Below are 17,252 nucleotides of genomic sequence, written 5' to 3'. Positions count from 1 at the left end.
AAACTGTTCATACAAGTTATTACCAGTGAGGTGTCTATGAACCTGTGCATTCACTATCTTTTCCTGAATTTTGCCTGCAATAACTGAAAAGGTGACCCCTTGATACTGGCCTGAAAGGGTTGATGAAAAAAAAAAAAAGGGGGGGGGGGGGGGGGGGAGACATATGAAAATATGATTTTTTTTTTCTGCCTAGATCATTTTTAAAGAGGCTGAACAAATGGCTGTATCCTGACCTGAGAGTTTCCAGTCTGCATTCTGGGCTTTTTAGTCCTTCACAGAGCAGCATCACAGCTGAATCCTCCAAGTTATTGTTACTCAGGTCCAGCTCTCTCAGACTGGAGGGCTTGGAGCCGAGAACAGAAGCCAGTGCCTCACAGCTTTTTCCTGACAGGTTGCAGCAACAAAGACTAAAAAAAGGAACAAGTAACAAAATAGTGTGATGACAACAACTCATTGTCCTTAACATGCAGCCATTTTCCACTACTGCCAAAAAAAAAAAGATAAGCATTTGAAAGATATTTTGTTAAGTTACAGTTATTATAGAATCACACTTTTATTATTACATTAGCACCATTAACAACAGTGGACCCTATTAAAGAGCCAGTTATTGCAAATAAATAAATAAATACATACATACATACATAAATACATGTTTTAATCTGATAATAGTTGGTTATAATAAAGAAATTACATTACTGATTACACATTTGATGACATGTATTAATGCTAAAGCAGGTTTTAAATAACTATTTGATTCTTTTAATCCTAACCTGAGTGTTTCCAGTTTGCAGTGTGGACTCTGTAATCCTTCACAGAGCAGCTTCACTCCGGAATCCTGTACGTTGTTGTAATTCAGGTCTAGTTTTCTCAGACTGGAAGACTGGGAGCTAAGAACTGAGGCCAGAGGCTTCAAACTTCTCTCTGACAGGTTATGGCAACTCACCCTAAAAGTATTTGCAACAAAAAGTATTTGAACTGACAGATCTTTTTATACACCTTTATACATTTCATTTATACAGGTATTTTAACCTACACAGCTTTAGTAAATGCTTTGACCACCGGCAGCAGCCTCAGAAGAACCTCCTCTGAAGTGGAGTATTTATTTAAGTCAAACACATTCAGCTCTTCTTCTGATGACAGTAAGATGAAGACCAAAGCTGACCAATGAGAAGTAGACAGTTTATCTATGGGCAAACGTCCTGAGCTCAAGTGTTGTTGTATTTCTTCTGTTAGAGAATGATCATTTAGCTCATTCAGACAATGAAACAGGTTGATGCTCTTCTCTGGACAGGAAGTGGAACTGATCTTACTCTTGATGTACTGGACTGTTTTGTGATTGGTCAGTGAGCTGCTTTCTGTCTCTTTCACTAAACCATGTAGCAGTCTCTGATTGTTCTCCAAAGATAAACCAAGGAGGAAGCGCAGGAATAGGTCCAGGTGTCCATTTGGACTCTGTAAGGCCTGGTCTACAGCACTCTGGTAGAGAGATAGTGAATCGGGTTTGGCTTTAAACAGTCTGGACCACACTGAAGTTCCTTCTGACATCAAATTGACTCCAGAATTGAAAAATGTCAGATAAACATGAAGAGCAGCAAGAAACTCCTGAACACTCAGATGAACAAAGGAGAACATCTTGTCTTGGTACAATCCACTTTCCTCTTGAAAAACTTGTGTGAATACTCCTGAGTACAATGACGCTGCTCTGATATCAATGCCACCCTCTGTCAGATCTGATTCATAAAAGATCAGGTTTCCTTTGTGCAGCTGCTTATATGCCAGTTCTGCCAATGACTCGATCATCTTTCTGGTCTCTGGAGTCCAGTGTGAATCTGTCACCGCTCCTCCATCATACTTGATGTTCTTCAGTTTGCACTGAACCACCAGGAAGTGAATATACATCTCAGTTAGGGTCTTGGGCAGCTCGCCTCCTTCTTTTGTTTTTAATACCTTCTCCAGAACTGTAGCAGAGATACAGCAGAAGACAGGGATGTGGCACATGATGTGAAGGCTTCGTGACCTTTTGATATGGGAAATAATTCTGCTTCTCTGCTCTTCTTCACTAAATCTCTTGTGGAAATATTCCTCCTTCTCCATGTCGTTGAAACCTCTAACCTCTGTCACCATGTCTACGTACTCAGGTGGGATCTGATTGGCTGCTGCAGGTCGTGTGGTTATCCAGACACGAGCAGAGGAAAGCAATTTTCCACTTATGATGTTTGTCAGTAGCACATCCAATGAGGTGGACTCTGTAACATCAGTCAGGATATCAGTTTTGTGGAAGTCCAGTGAAAGTCGAGACTCATCCAAACCATCAAAGATAAACAAAACCCTAAAATCCTGGAACCTGCAGATTCCTTCTTCTTTCATTTCAGGAAAGAAGTGATTAACAAGTTCCACCAAACTAAACCTTTTCTCTCTCAGCACATTCAGCTCTCTGAAGGAAAATAGAAATATGAATTGGATATGCTGGTTGCCTTTGCCTTCAGCCCAGTCCAAAGCAAACTTCTGTGTTAAAACTGTTTTCCCAATGCCAGCCACTCCCATTGTCATGACTGTTCTAATTGGTTCATCTATTTCAGTAGAGAGTTTAAATATGTCTTCTTGTTTGATTTTTGGTTCAATTCCATCTGATTTCCTGGATGCTGCTTCAATCTGTCTGACTTCATGCTCAGAGTTGACCTCTGTAAATCTCCCCTCTGTGATATAGAGCTCTGTGTAGATCTGATTCAGAAGAGTTGGATTTCCTGCTTTGGCAATCCCCTCAAACACATACTGAAACTTCTTCTTTAGACTTGATTTGAGTTTATATGGACACATGGCCCCAGAAGCTCCTAACAAGAAAAATGATAAATTGTATTAAATTAGACCATGGTACAGGTATCTCAATTTCCCTACTTTAAACCAAAGACAAATTAGGTGACAGAAAAATAATAAAAAGCTGACACAAACAAAGCCACATTTATCTCTTAATGTGATGGTAGAAAATCGTTTCTTTTGGGGGGTTTTGGTCCACATGTTAATTTTATACATATGTGATATTGAAATAATCCAAAATTTTATAAGCAAAATAATCAACTTATTGTCACTACTGAATCACTCACTGGGTGATTCAGTAAAGAATTTTACTAATAGAAAAAAAATGTGATTTCTACTACCCAGACAGAAACTCTTGATATACTCTTGGATAGCATGCATAGCTAAGAAGACCTTTAAAGATGTAATGTTTTGTATAGAAGATTTTCAGCACCTCAGATTTTAATTGTTTTGGCTTGTATGTCTGTTTTGCTTCATCTACTGTATTAAAAACCTCTTACTGTTTTGCAGAGAGTCAGCCAGCTCTCCATGTTTCATTCGTCTCATGACCTGCAGTGTGATTTTCAGAAAAGCCTCTCTGCTCCTCCATATCTGGTCTTCATCTTCACTATTATTTATCCCCTCCTCCTTAGCTTGACTCTCCAAGCATTTTGGGTAATCTGGACTCAGCAATTTACAGAATGTCTTCAGCTCATTTTTCACAAAAGTAACAATGTTCTCCTCAACAACCTGTAATACGATAATACTCGATTAAATTTCAGTTTCAGAAGCAGAAATGTATCTCTGTCAAAAGCTTTGATTCTTCATTTCACAGGCCTACATTCTGTCCAAAATGTATTATTATGTACCTTCAGTTGACTCCTTTCTATCTTCTTTCTAAATCTAGGGAAGAGCCATGTATACAAACTCATTCCACCCACATATACATATTATTGTATTATTTTATTATTTTATTCTTTTAGTTTGTTTGTAAAGTTGATGGTATAAAATGCAAAATAGTTTCACCTCAGTTCTTTCTTTACCACAACAGACTGGTGCAAAACACTGCAGACCGTGTGCCAAGCCATTTGTCAATCCCACTCTGCACTTTTCCCCCCATAAACAAAACCCAAGATACCTGAATTCCACCACTTGGGGAAACAGCTCCTCCCCAATTTGGAGTGGACACTTTTCCCCTTAAACCCTTAATAAGAAACACTGCTTTAGACTTGGTGCAAATTCTCATTCCAGCCATTTCATACTGAGTTTCAAGTAGAGGTCAATACTTGATGACACCAAAAGGGCAACATCAAAAAAGATGTGATCCTGAAAGGTTCAGCTATGTCAATCAAGATGGCCCAACAACATCCTAAGACTTCAGGAACTCAGGGTTAAACTCATTCAGTCCCCCCCCCCCTCCCCCAAGAAGGAGCCCATATTACATTACATGAAGTGTCAACCATCTGGTTGTGTAAGTGCCACCACAATAGGCCACAGCCAGTTTCCTACTGCTGACTCAGCAGTAGAAGCGTGGAAGATAGTTCATATGGACTGAATGTCCCCAGTTTTTCTCAGTGTTCTGCAAAATGCAGAAGTTGAAGATTTCCTGGATCAGGACCTCCACCACACACTCTCAGAATACACTCAAAATATGTTTTGGTGAACTAGACCAGTTAAAGTACTCTGTTTCTTTTATTTATTTACAGAGGGTTGCTTATACAGTTACTAACCAGAAATATGGAGTCCAGGTCTGTCTGATGATGGGTGGACCCCTCTGACACCGTCTGGTGACCTCTGTGGGCACAACATGACTCATTATTGCTAGGGAGCTGCATCAGGTTTACTGCTAGGGAGTCAAATAACACATCAAATAACACATCAGTAATGCCACTCACTAATCACCTCCAGGTCACACTGTATTGATGCAGTATTTTGTGATAAAGAAGATGGAAATCAGTATGGAATGTTAATGAACATACTTTTCAGATGTTAAGTAATATACATTATTTCTTGATTTGAATTTTTTTGATTGATCCAAGTAAATATTCGGAAATAATAGATTTCTGATTTGAATGAGCTGTAAGCCACAGTCATGAAAATTAAAACAAAAAGGTCATTATGTATTGAGACAGAGGCAAGTATAGATTAGATACAGTATTTAAAACAAAGAAAAAGGAATAAGAGAACAAAATTATTCTGTATACAAAGAGGAGGCATATTTGTATACGTTACATAACAACACAACATTTTTGGTTTGGGACAAAACACATTAAAACAAATGTGCATTTAAAAAAAATAATAGAAGCTACATTAAATGGAGCCCATGGTACTTGCTTTAGAAAGTCTGTGCCTACTGACTGACACACTTGATGGCAAGAGAAACAAACAACATAGATCTTTTTAATACCGATCTCACAGTTATGCTAAAAACTGCTCTTCTGACTTACTCTGTAGCTGATTCTTGTTGGTTGAAACTAATCGGGTAATCCCTGGATCTCTGACTCTCCATGGATACACAGCTTTGTGAAGTTGAGTTTAATTGTTCCTGCTTAGTCCTGAAAGAAATGGACAACACAAAAAAGTCAAAGGATAAGTGTTACTAGTGGCAATCGTGGCTCAGGAGTTGGGAGTTCGCCTTGTAATCGGAAGGTTGCCGGTTCGAGCCCCGGCTCAGACAGTTTTGGTCGTTGTGTCCTTGGGCAAGACACTTCACCTACCGCCTACTGGTGTTGGCCAGAAGGGCCGATGGCGCGATATGGCAGCCTCGCTTCTGTCAGTCTGCCCCGGGGCAGCTGTGGCTACAACTTTAGCTTGCCTCCATCAGTGTGTGAATGGGTGTGTAAAGTGCTTTGGGGTCGCTTTGGGGACTAGTAAAAAGTGCTATACCAATACAGGCCATTTACCATTTACTAGTTATGCTCCAACAATGTCATGCTCCACAAGTCTGGTGGACCATGACATTGTTTTAAGACCTGATGCAGCTGTGAAGCGTTTGAGTTACAGGATACCAGAACACTTCCTGGTGGAGCTAAAGGAGGAGGTGGACCTCATGCTGTCTCTTGGAATCATACAACCTTCAACAAGTGATGGTTGCAACCCAATTTTGCATCGACTTCAGGTACCTCAATTTCATATCAAAATTTGACTCTTACCCAATGCCATGCATTGATGATCTCATCGAGCGTTTGGGGAAGGCAAAGTATCTAACAACCATTGATCTCTCCAAGGACTACTGGCAAGTACCCCTCACTAAAGAGTCTCAAGAGTTGACAGCATTCCGTACTCCGTGGGGGTTGTTCGAGTTCACCATCCTGCCATTTGGTCAGGGGGGGTGATGGCCAAACCCATGGCCACACTCTAAAGTCGGTAACTCTTGTGTATTTTCATTTCTTCATTTGAACACAATAACACACTTTAGTTTCCAATAAGTTGATTGATTGGTTTGGATAAATTTGTTCTATTTGTAAGCGCGCACATTTAGTTTACTTATGTATGCATACCAGTTCATGACTTTGTTTGATTTCTGACTGACCTTTGTTTCTTTATTTGCTTCTTACCTGCCATCATCCCTGGGGGTTGCCAGACAAAAGATGGCGACCAGGGTTTAGAGCCATTAAATACAAAGTGGGATAATTGGACCGCACCACCACTTCCTGCTGAAGGGGAGAATGTGTGTTTTCTTTAATTAAAAACAAAGTATTTGTACTTAGTTAAATATTGAGTTTAGGGTTTAGTGGTTTTTGATTTTCTTCTTTGGTGTTTCGTTTATTTACAAACTAGATTGTGCTGCATCATTTTGTGATTTATGATTGTGTTTTTGTTTAGTTACCCCTCGTGTGTCATAGTGGTCTGATCAGCCAATATATATACCCTTGTGTGTTATTTCGTGTTTACGTCAGTTATGTTTGTTTGGGCAGTCAGTTGGTTTGTTAAGTTTGCAGTCTTTGCCTGAGTTCTGTTTTGTTCCTTTGACCTCTTTTATGAGCTCAACATTTATTACTTTTGTAAATATGATTTCTTTGGGTTAAATAAACGGAAACCCTATTTTTCTAATAATTCCTGTGACTCCTCCTGCTTTTTCAACTCAGTCCATCACAATATAAATAAACAATGTTTTTTTAAATTTTAATCAATTTAATTCCATTCAATAGCTTTCAGAAATATTCACTATATACAGTTAGGCCAATATATATTTGGATACTGGCACAAGTTTTGTTTTCTGTTTACTGAAACATATTCCAGTTGTAGTTATATAATAAACATGAACAGAAAGTGTAGACTCAACTTTCATTTGAGGGTATCCACATTCAAATTGGAAGAAGGATTTAGGAGTTTCAGCTCCTTACCATGTGCCACCCTCTTTTTAAAAGGAACAAAAATAATTGGACAATTGACTCAAAGGCTATTTCATGGGCATGGATGGGCAATTCCTTCGTTATGTCATATGTATGATCAGTTAGGGAGATAAAAGGCCTGGAGTTGATTTGAGCCGTAGTGCTTGCATTTGGAAGATTTTGCTGTGAACAGAACATGCTGTCAAAGGAATTCTCCATTCAGGTTAACAAACAAATCTTTAAGGAGTGAAAACTGATAAAAAGCCATCCGAGAAATTGCTACAATATTAGGAGTGGCAAAATCTACAGTTTGGTACCAAAATATGGAGTCCAAGTCTGTCTGATGATAGGTGGACCCCTCTGACACTGTCTGGTGACCCCTGTGGGCACAACATGACTCATTATTGATGATTACTAAATCATGTCCCTCTTATACTGCTAAGGAGTCAAATAACACATCAGTAATGCCACTCACTAATCACCTCCAGGTCACACTGTATTGATGCAGTAATTTGTGGTATAAGAGGTCAAAATCAGTATGGAATATTAATGAACATACTTTTCAGACATTGAGTACCACACATTATTTCTTGATTTGGTTTTTTGATTGATCCAAGTAAATATTCCAAAATGATGGATTTCTGATTTGAATGAGCTGTTATCCACAGTCATGAAAATTAAAACAAAAAGTCATTACATATTGAGACAGAGGCAAGTTTAGATTTTGGCTTTGTAAAGTGTTTGAAACAAAGAAAAAGGAATAAGAGAACAAATTTATTCTGCATACAAAGAGGAGACATATTTGTATACGTTGCATAACAACACAACATATTCAGTTTGGGACAGAACATATTAAAACAAATGTGCATTTAAAAAAAAATAATAAAAGCATTAAATGGAGCCCATGGTACTTTCCTCAGGAAGTCTGTGCCTACTGACTGACACAGTTGATGGCAAGAGAAACAAACAACATAGATCTTTTAATAATAATCTCACAGTTATGCTAAAAACTGCTTTGCTGACTTACTCTGTAGCTGATTCTTGTTGGTTGAAACTAATCGGGTAATCCCTGGATCTCTGGCTCTCCATGGATACACAGCTTTGTGAAGTTGAGTTTGAATGTTCCTGCTTAGTCCTGAAAGAAATATACCATACAAAAAAGTCACACGCAAGTTCTATAGACTTCAGTCACTGACAGGAAAATGGTAAGTGGTACTAGTTACCATACATAGCCAGACAAATTAGAGGAAAGGTACTGACCTCATACCTTATACTGTTTAGGATGTTGGAGATTTGATGTTTAACTTCATAATCACCAAGTGATTTATTACTTACTACTCATATTTTGTTATATATTACTTTGAATATTATTTTTCAACATGCTTCATGTTTTAATTCAGTTTATGGTTATACTTTTGTACTCTGGTTTGTGTGTGCTCTGAAAATGTCAAGATGTGACAACAGAAAGCTAGTTTGCAAGTCGAGGTTATATACATCTGTCCAAGAATGCTGTTTAACTGCTAACCAATGTAATGTCTTTAACATCCATGTGAAGAGTTTTACTGAAAAAAATGAATTATTTTTTAGAGCATATTGGACATGGAGTATCAAACAATATATAACTCTGTTGATTTACTGCATTCTTATCTTTCATGATATAAATAAACATTTTTTTAATAAATTTTATTCCATTCACCGGCTTTCAGAAATATTCATTTTAATATATAATTAGGTTCATATATATTTGGATACTGACACAAGTTTTGTTTTCTGTTAACTGAAACATATTCCAGTTAAGAAAAAAACCATCTGAGAAATTCCTTGATGCATGCTCAATCATCCAGGTAAGTAAATCTCCAAAAGCTGATTCTGTTCATCTGGATGTAGCTGAAAAAGCTACATCCAGATGAACAGAATCAATTTTTGGAGACATCTGAGAAATTGCTACAATATTAGGAGTCTTCAGTTTGGTACATGCTGAGAAAGAAATAAAACACGGGTGAACTCAGCAACACAAAAAGACCTGGATATCTACAGAAGACCACATTTCCATGGTGAAGAGAAATCCCTTCACAACAACCAACCAAGTGAACAACACTCTCCAGGAGGAAGGTGTATCGATATCCAAGTCTACCATAAAGAGAAGACTGCGTGAAAGTGAATACAGAGGGTTCAACTCCAAGGTGCAAGCCACTCATAAGCCTTAAGAATAGAAAGGCTAGATTGGACTCTGCTAAAAAAACAAAACAAAAAACAAGGACAAGGGACAGAATGGGACCCAAGGACCCATATAAAATAGTAAAAAGTATCACTTCAAGTATTTGGCTTTGACTATTTCCTACATTTCTAAGTACAAATATCCCTTCTATAGTTCCTTGAATGATCAAATTCATAATAGTATATATATTATGTATATTCAGTCTCTAAAATGTCCAAAAGAGCCCAGTTGAAAGGTAAAGGACGTGCTTTTTTTAGAACAAGGGACAGAACAAAAATACCCAATCCCAATCTAACAAAACATTTTCCAAAACTTTAAATCAGAGGATTTTGAGTTGAAAGAGATTTCCATCTTACCTCTCGAGTTCTGCCTGGCTGCCATGTTCCTCATTTGAGGGCAGCAGTCCCTCATCTTTTTCCTCAGACTGACTCATAGGACAGTTTATACCTTTACAAAAAAACCAAACCCAACATGCTCCATTATTATCAGGACATGTTCAAAACAGGGTTTTTAAATAATTTAAGGAGGTTCATTAGGTCCTAATGAACCTCCTTAAATTACTGTTGTGTGACATAGTCACACAACAGCCTGTTCTTCCAGCTTCTAGCAGGAGATGCAGGATTCACACATCACGTACCAGCTGACAAATGAATATTGTTTTTTTGCCGTTATAAGACAGTTCAATAAACACGCATGAACACATGACAAAACACATACATTAACACTTAAATACAAAAGTGCACTTACATAATTACACATTTGTGCACTGTCTTTTATTGTTTTCTTCTTGTACTATTTGTTTTGTTATGCCTTCATTAATGAATAAACTCAGTAAACTGATCATCAGGGAATACAGTGAGTGGAGTTTGATGTGCTAAGGCAGTGTGAGTGTGTGTGTCCTGGACCACATTATACCTGGCTTTAGGACTTTTTAGGAGAATACAGGAATTAATCCGACATTCTCTTTTTCATTACATCACTTCCACTTCCCCACACTGTAAAACTCAATGCTGGCATCATTGCTGTTCTCCAATCATCTTTCTGCCCACCTTCTTCAAACCAATTACCCTCCAAGCACCATATTTTAACTCACACTGCTCATCTTTGATTTTCCCTTGCAGAAAACTATGTGCAACCCACCTCCCCATCTCACACAAGTCATTTCATCCAAGCCTCCATCTTATTTTCACCACCACCAGCATCTACCAGAGGGCCCTGCCTCAATTCCTATCAACACTGAGATTTCACTCTGTGAGGAGCCATCGGAGTCTAATCAAATCTTTATTTAATTCCTTCTAATAATCTGGCCTTATTGAACTGCCAGCGGCTGTAATCAATATTATTTGCCAGTCAAAGTCATCATTGTTGCTACTGTTTGAATACAGTTTGAATCGATACATTCCACCATCATCTGATTAAGATAGCTAGCTATGACTGAGATGGATGATTGTAAATAACACTGATGCTCAAAAGAGGGAGGTGAAAAGAGAGCAGGATAAGTACAGTGCCAGGGCTTTGGATTTGAGCAGTGTTGTCACTGACTTTGCTAAGTGCAAAACCTAAAAGATGATGTTCTGATGGGTGAGGAGTTTGTGTTCTTTCCTGAACGCAAACTGAAATAGTTATATGCTGAAAATATGTGCTCATATTTTAAGTACCTCCCCCCGACACCCATCCCCCGGAAAGGATGCCTGTGCCTGTCAGCCTTGTATGCTTCCAGTAGTCCTTTTTAACCTAGCTCTAGTTTCACTTCCTCATAGCACTAAATTGTATGACGTGTTATCTAAGTACTGTGAACACCAGGGTAGAGTTAGTCCGACAGGAAAACAACAGCGGGCCCCGATCAGTTCTTAGGTTCATACTGATGTTCACACGGTGTTTGTCTGCTTTTGATTACCAGTTTCATCACGTAAATAATACATTTTCCCGATAAAGTTTTCTAATTACGTCCTTACTTTCGGCTATGTAGTCGAAATGGTTTTCAGTTTTCTTGGATATTAAAGACAAACTATTAGAGATATTTCCGTATTTTGTATACTCGCTAAACGACGCCGTACACTTCGATACAGTAATTAGACGTAACCTCAGACTTGAACAGCAGCAGTGAACAGCAGTTCTGCTGACCTACCTTTTATATGTTACCGAGTTATCTGTTGTGGCGAAAAAGGAGAAGCGAAAGTATGAAGTTCTGTTGAAGTCAGCTGATTACGTGCTGTTGAAGTCAGCTGATTATGTGCTGTTGAAGTCAGCTGATTAGCCTACGTGCTGTTTAAAGAGTTATTCCCTCTATATCCAATGATTGAAACGTTCGTAGAGTTTTACAGAAAAATGCAGACTAATATAACCCTTTAGAAGAAGGAGAATAATATGGGCTACAAATAAATCATTTTCAGGCGGGGAAGCTGCTCAGTATTTCATACTCTATTTCAACATTGTATTATTGTTAAAAGCTGAATTCGTGTAAACTTAGTCATCTAATCGATTTCGAGAACGACTAGGCTTGGTATCAAAAGATATTCTGATAAAGCTTTACCCTGAAAATTCAGTTAGGGCTACATCTATACAAAAATACGTATTTATATGTTGATAAGTGCTAATTACGATTGGCAGTGAAGGCAGCACGAGCATAGAAGCGGGTACATATACATATATATACATACAAGCTTAAGCTTCATCTTAAAGCAGAAATGAAAAACAGAATTTAAAAATACCACGACACCGCTTCTTATTTGAAACATTAAAACTCCCGATTTTGCTAGTTTTAATGGCATAATGTTTTGTGTTTAGATCAGTCTGTGTGTTTCCATTCATTCCTCGTCCAATCGTCTTTTATCCTGCCTGGTTTCCACGTCACGTTTCCACGTCCTACTGATCTACAGTACGGTGTTATGCCAAAAAGTGACATTAGAAATCAGTTTTTGGCACAACAGGCAGCAGTGATCAGTGCTTGGCATATACACTGCTCAAAAAATAAAGGGAACACTTAAACAACACAATGTAACTCCAAGTCAGTCGCACTTTTGCAGGTGACCACAGACCACTTCTCAGTACCTATGCTTTCTGGCTGATGTTTTGGACACTTTTGAATGCTGGCTGTGATTTCACTCTAGTGGAAATCACTTGAGATGGCGTTTACAACCCACACCAGTGGCTCAGGTAGGGCAGCTCATCCAGGATGGCAGATCAATGCAAGCTGTGGCAAGAAGGTTTGCTGTGTCTGTCAGCGTAGTGTCCAGAGCATGGAGGTGCTACCAGGAGACAGGCCAGTACATCAGGAGATGTGGAGGAGGCCGTAGGAGAGCAACAACCCAGCAGCAGGACCATTACCTGCACCTTTGTGCAAGGAGGAACAGGAGGAGCACTGCCAGAGCCAAAATGACCTCCAGCAGGCCACAAACGTGCATGTGTCTGCTCAAACAGTCAGAAACAAACTCCATGAGGGCCCGACGTCCACAGGTGGGGGTTGTTCTTACAGTCCAACACTATGCAGGACGTTGGGCATTTGCCAGAGAACATAAGGATTGGCAACCTCACCACTGGCGCCCTGTGTTCTTCACAGATGAAAGCAGGTTCACAATGAGCACATGTGACAGAGTCTGGAGATGAGGTGGAGAACGTTCTGCTGCCTGCAGCATCCTCCAGCATGACCGTTTGGCAGTGGGTCAGTAGTAGCGTAGGGTGGAATTTCTTTGGGGGGGCTGCACAGCCCTCCATGTGCTCGCCAAAGGTAGCCTGACTGCCATTATGTACCAAAATGAGATCCTCCGATCCCTTGTGAGACCATATGCTGGTGCGGTTGACCCTGAGTTCCTCCTAATGCAAGACAATGCTAGACCTCATGTGGTTGGGGTGTGTCAACAGTTCCTGCAAGAAGGCATTGATGCTATGGACTGGCCTGTTCCTCAGACCTGAATCCAACTGAGCACATGTGGGACATCATGTCTCGCTCCATCCACCAATGCCACGTTACATCACAGGCTGTCCAGGAGTTGGCAGATGTTTAATCCAGGTCTGGAAGGACATCCCTCAGGAGACCATCCACCACCTCATCAGGAGCATGCCCAGGCATTGTAGGGAGGTCATACAGGCACGTGGAGGCCACACACACACACTGCTGGGCCTCATTTTGACTTGTTTTAAGGACATTACATTAAAGTTGGATCAGCCTGTAGTGTGTTCTTCCACTTTAATTTTGAGTGTGACTCCAAATTCAGACCTCCATGGGTTACTAAATTTAATTTCCATTAATAATTTTTGTGGGGTTTTTTTTGTCAGCACATTAAACCAAAGAACAAAGTATTTAATAAGAATATTTCATTCATTCAGATCTGGGATGTCTTATTTTTGTGTTCCCTTTAAAATTTTTTGAGCAGTACACACACACACGGACACAAACACGGATGGACGGACAATAAATTCAGAGGCTCAACTTTCATTTTAGACTCTTATTTTCCCCCCAACTACGACCAAGCATCAAAACATCAGCAGCTGATGTTTATTCAACATCAAAATATTTACTGGATAATTTGTTCTTTTCAGGAAGAAAAGATAAAGTTGGCTCATTGATTTTTATTGTTGCCTTTGAAAATGTACATCCACCTTTCATCTGAAACACTGACCGGGAAAGGAAATCTGTTATTTCAGTTAGCTATTTTCACAATCATGTATAACTGTATATAACTTTCAACCAATCTGACAATTCTTTAAAAAAATAACTAAATAAAAAATCAACACATAGTCCACTAGATTAAGATTAAGTTCAATTCCCTAATGAATCTACAAGGACACTTTTACTAACTGACTTGATTACCAGTGGTCTTTTACCTATATTTTAAAGAATAATACATGTATCTCATTAGGACACGTGATTTTTAAAAATCTAAATAAATATTAATTTATTAACAAATTATGAATATATTTCACTTCCTGCAGAGAACTTCCTTTCTCCACAAGATCATTGTCACTCTTGTGGTGGTAATCACCAGCATAGACTGTTTGCATTTTAACTTTAGTTTTTATCAGTTCAATTTAGTTTTATTTATATAGTGTCAAATCGCAACAACAGTCGCATTAAGACTTTTTTTTAATTGTAAGGTTAGGGGTTAGGGTTGATCTTAGTTTCTAGTGTCCTTCTCCATGGCGTGTACTGCTCCTGCTCCTAATTATGGTCGTAATACTGCATTCACATTTTCTTGTAGACTTTGTATTTATCTATATAGCACTTTTAATATAGTAATGATATGGGTGTTGGTCAAAATAAATGTTCAAGAAAGTGTTTGCTTGTTTACCTTATCAGCTTGTGATTTCCATCAATTTGCCACAATGAGTTTTGACCTGCCACCTGATACGATCTTCGTTCCAGTCTTGGCAAAACTGCTTGAACAGCAGCTGCACCACGATTTATCCACAAGATGTTTGCTTGAACCCTTGTTCTCTGTACACATAGTTCACATGCTCGCAGTGATGCTCGGACAGCCTCTGGAGCAATCTGTGCCACAAGTTCATCTAAGGCACTGTTTGTCATATACGGATAAAGTGGAAAAAAACAAAAACGAAAAAACGTTAAAAGTAATTTATAACAATCCCGAACAGCACATTTAAGTACTTGACATATGATGCAAACATATTTTCACATAATTACATGATTTTCCACATCAAAACTTTCACAATTATTTTTTTCACTAGCTGGACCACATCGTCATGGCGGATGATGTGAGAAAGAACTGAGGCTGCGCTTTGGAAGCCTTATAGAAGCCTTATAGAAGCCTTCATAAATGATGTAAAATGCAACATTGAAAAGGTAAAGTTGCATGGGTATGTTGAGGTGTCACAAACTTTTCAAGGAACACAGAATAACACATAGTTTAACATAGTTGTATTTACAAATGCTGGACATAAACCTATTTTGTTGTGGAAGTTTTCCATTTAAATAAAGCCTGCAGACGAGCGGTAGCTAACATTCTTTAATCCAAACACACAAAGACAACAGACAACCAAGCTTGTGGAGAGGAGGAGGAGGAGAGGGGTAGGTGCTGCTAGGGTGAGACAGACGTCTCTCGCGGAGTCCTTTAGTGCTGAAGCCAGGCAACATGCTCAAATGGCACACAACTTCATTTTTTATTTGTATATGATAATTCTGCATTATTAAGTGATAAGAACAAGTAATCTGACGTCCTGTAATCATTATGAAGCTATAATTTGAGATACAATAAAAGATGCAGTAAAAAAAAAAAGTTTTTGTACAAAGTATCGGTATCGGATCAGTATTGCCGATACCACCCTGAATTTTACTTGGTATCGGATTGGAAAGGAGATCAGTGGTATCGCACATCACTATTGTTTGATTTAGAACCACTCTGGTGGAGGAAGAAGTACAAAAAAGTATGTATTTGTCCAAAAAATAGACCCAAGTGTATTCAGTCAGTGGCCACAATTCCACTGAAATGTTTCCTTTAAAACTATTGCTGTTTTTTTCTGTTTTGCAGTCGGTATCTGGTGGTAAAACAATTGTTTCTATTTTCAGTACACATTTGGAGATATAATTTCATTTCCAAAGAAATGTGCCAAAATCAACAAAGCTTACAAACACTTTGCTGTTTATGTGGGTACAGACAATGCATTTGGCCAAGGAAAGGACAAGGACATATTTCACCGCATACGTATGTATTACTTAAACTGAAACTATATGAGAAGTACAGTAATCAGTTAATCCCTGAAACACATGCATGTTAAGATAATGTAAAAATTCTTTGTGAATGCACATCATTATAATTTTAAATCATTAACCAATAGGAGTTACCTACAGGTGAATCAGAATCATAGTAAGGGGGTCTTGTATCTGACGCACATTTTCCTTATTTGTGTAGAAGTACAGAAATAGCAGTTACATTTATGATACAAATGGAAATGAAAAAAGAAAATGAAACTAATGAGAAATGGTAACAGGCTTGCTGTCAAATTATTATAACGTATTTCTAACAGTTTCTTCTAATCGTTACAGATAAGCACATTGGCGGCAAATACTGTGTTTTCGGTTCTCTCAAAGATCAGGGAGAACATGCAAAAGAAAATTATCTGGATAACAAGTTGACACCATCAAGTCGAGATGACATAAAGAAACACATCAAACTCATGAAAGCTGAGGAAAACTGTGGAAAATATAATCTCCTGAAGAACAACTGTGAACATCTTGCAACTTACGTGCGTTATGGACAAGCATATCTAAAGCAGGTGTGTGACAATAATATTGTATTACTGTGTTTGCTTGGTTAAAAGATTTCAACCTGATGAACAGAAGGTAAATAACTCTCCTTTTAACAATGATTTTCTTATTTTCTATTGCAGCCTGGAACCAAGGCAGGCTATTTGCTCAAATGGATTCCAGGAAAAAAATTACCTGATGCAGATAAAGCACCAGATGAAGAACTCTTGAAAAAATTAGAAGAACTTAGCAAACATTCAGAAGTTGAGGATCAGTGTAATAATGCTGTAATGCTTAAGAGTGTTTTAAGGACTCCCACACTTTTAACCTCTCTTACTTTTCTGTGTTCATTCTTTTACATGACATGAAGTCTTCATTGGAAATAAAACAATGAGCAAGATTCTGTTTTGATTGTGTCAAATTAAAGTGCTTCCATGCAGTTCTTATTTGTCTCATAAATGTGGACCCAGCACAGACTGTCTTATCAAATCTTACAAAGATTAAACAACTGATCTAGGAAGTCAGAAAATTTACTTCACAGTCATTCTATGTTTACGATACTGACATCTGGGGAAAACAGGAGATAGTTATAACTGTCTGCAGTTTTGTGGTCTTCTGTTCACAGCCATTTAGACAATTGAAGGAAAAAACAAACAAACAAAAGAAACTTACAAAAAAGCTGATGATGCTTTTTGGTTTAAACCAT

General features: G+C 38.4%; 2 protein-coding genes across 3 annotated transcripts in view; one reads left to right on the top strand and one right to left on the bottom strand.

Annotated features, from left to right (window-relative positions):
* LOC146378156 (NLR family CARD domain-containing protein 3-like) overlaps positions 1-11,570 on the bottom strand; it is a 23,526-nt gene extending 11,956 nt beyond the window's left edge. Inside the window, exons 1-9 of one of the 2 annotated variants that reach the window (XM_084943947.1) lie at positions 11,474-11,570; positions 9,702-9,792; positions 8,155-8,262; positions 5,241-5,348; positions 4,524-4,587; positions 3,315-3,543; positions 1,034-2,831; positions 771-944; positions 234-407 (exon numbers count right to left, since the gene is read on the bottom strand). In XM_084943947.1, the coding sequence (XP_084800073.1) occupies positions 234-407; positions 771-944; positions 1,034-2,831; positions 3,315-3,543; positions 4,524-4,587; positions 5,241-5,348; positions 8,155-8,262; positions 9,702-9,778 (2,732 nt within the window). In that variant the 5' untranslated portion in view covers positions 9,779-9,792; positions 11,474-11,570. Of the gene's footprint in view, positions 1-233; positions 408-770; positions 945-1,033; positions 2,832-3,314; positions 3,544-4,523; positions 4,588-5,240; positions 5,349-8,154; positions 8,263-9,701; positions 9,793-11,473 lie in introns of those variants that run through there. The other variant, XM_084943948.1, reaches the window with a different exon arrangement.
* A 4,280-nt stretch (positions 11,571-15,850) lies between these two features.
* Positions 15,851-17,179, top strand: LOC146378155 (uncharacterized; the record flags this gene model as incomplete). Its single annotated transcript, XM_084942649.1, has 4 exons — positions 15,851-16,004; positions 16,346-16,575; positions 16,690-16,822; positions 17,172-17,179. Coding segments are annotated over 4 exons (525 nt in total), but the record flags the coding sequence as incomplete, so codon positions are not given.
* Positions 17,180-17,252: the final 73 nt, after the last annotated feature.

The sequence above is a fragment of the Perissodus microlepis genome, chromosome 11 (assembly GCF_051167445.1).
Source record: "Perissodus microlepis isolate ML-2025 ecotype Zambia chromosome 11, ASM5116744v1, whole genome shotgun sequence".
In the NCBI taxonomy this organism is placed as follows: domain Eukaryota; kingdom Metazoa; phylum Chordata; class Actinopteri; order Cichliformes; family Cichlidae; genus Perissodus; species Perissodus microlepis.
This window is presented reverse-complemented; position numbering and strand designations above follow the sequence as displayed.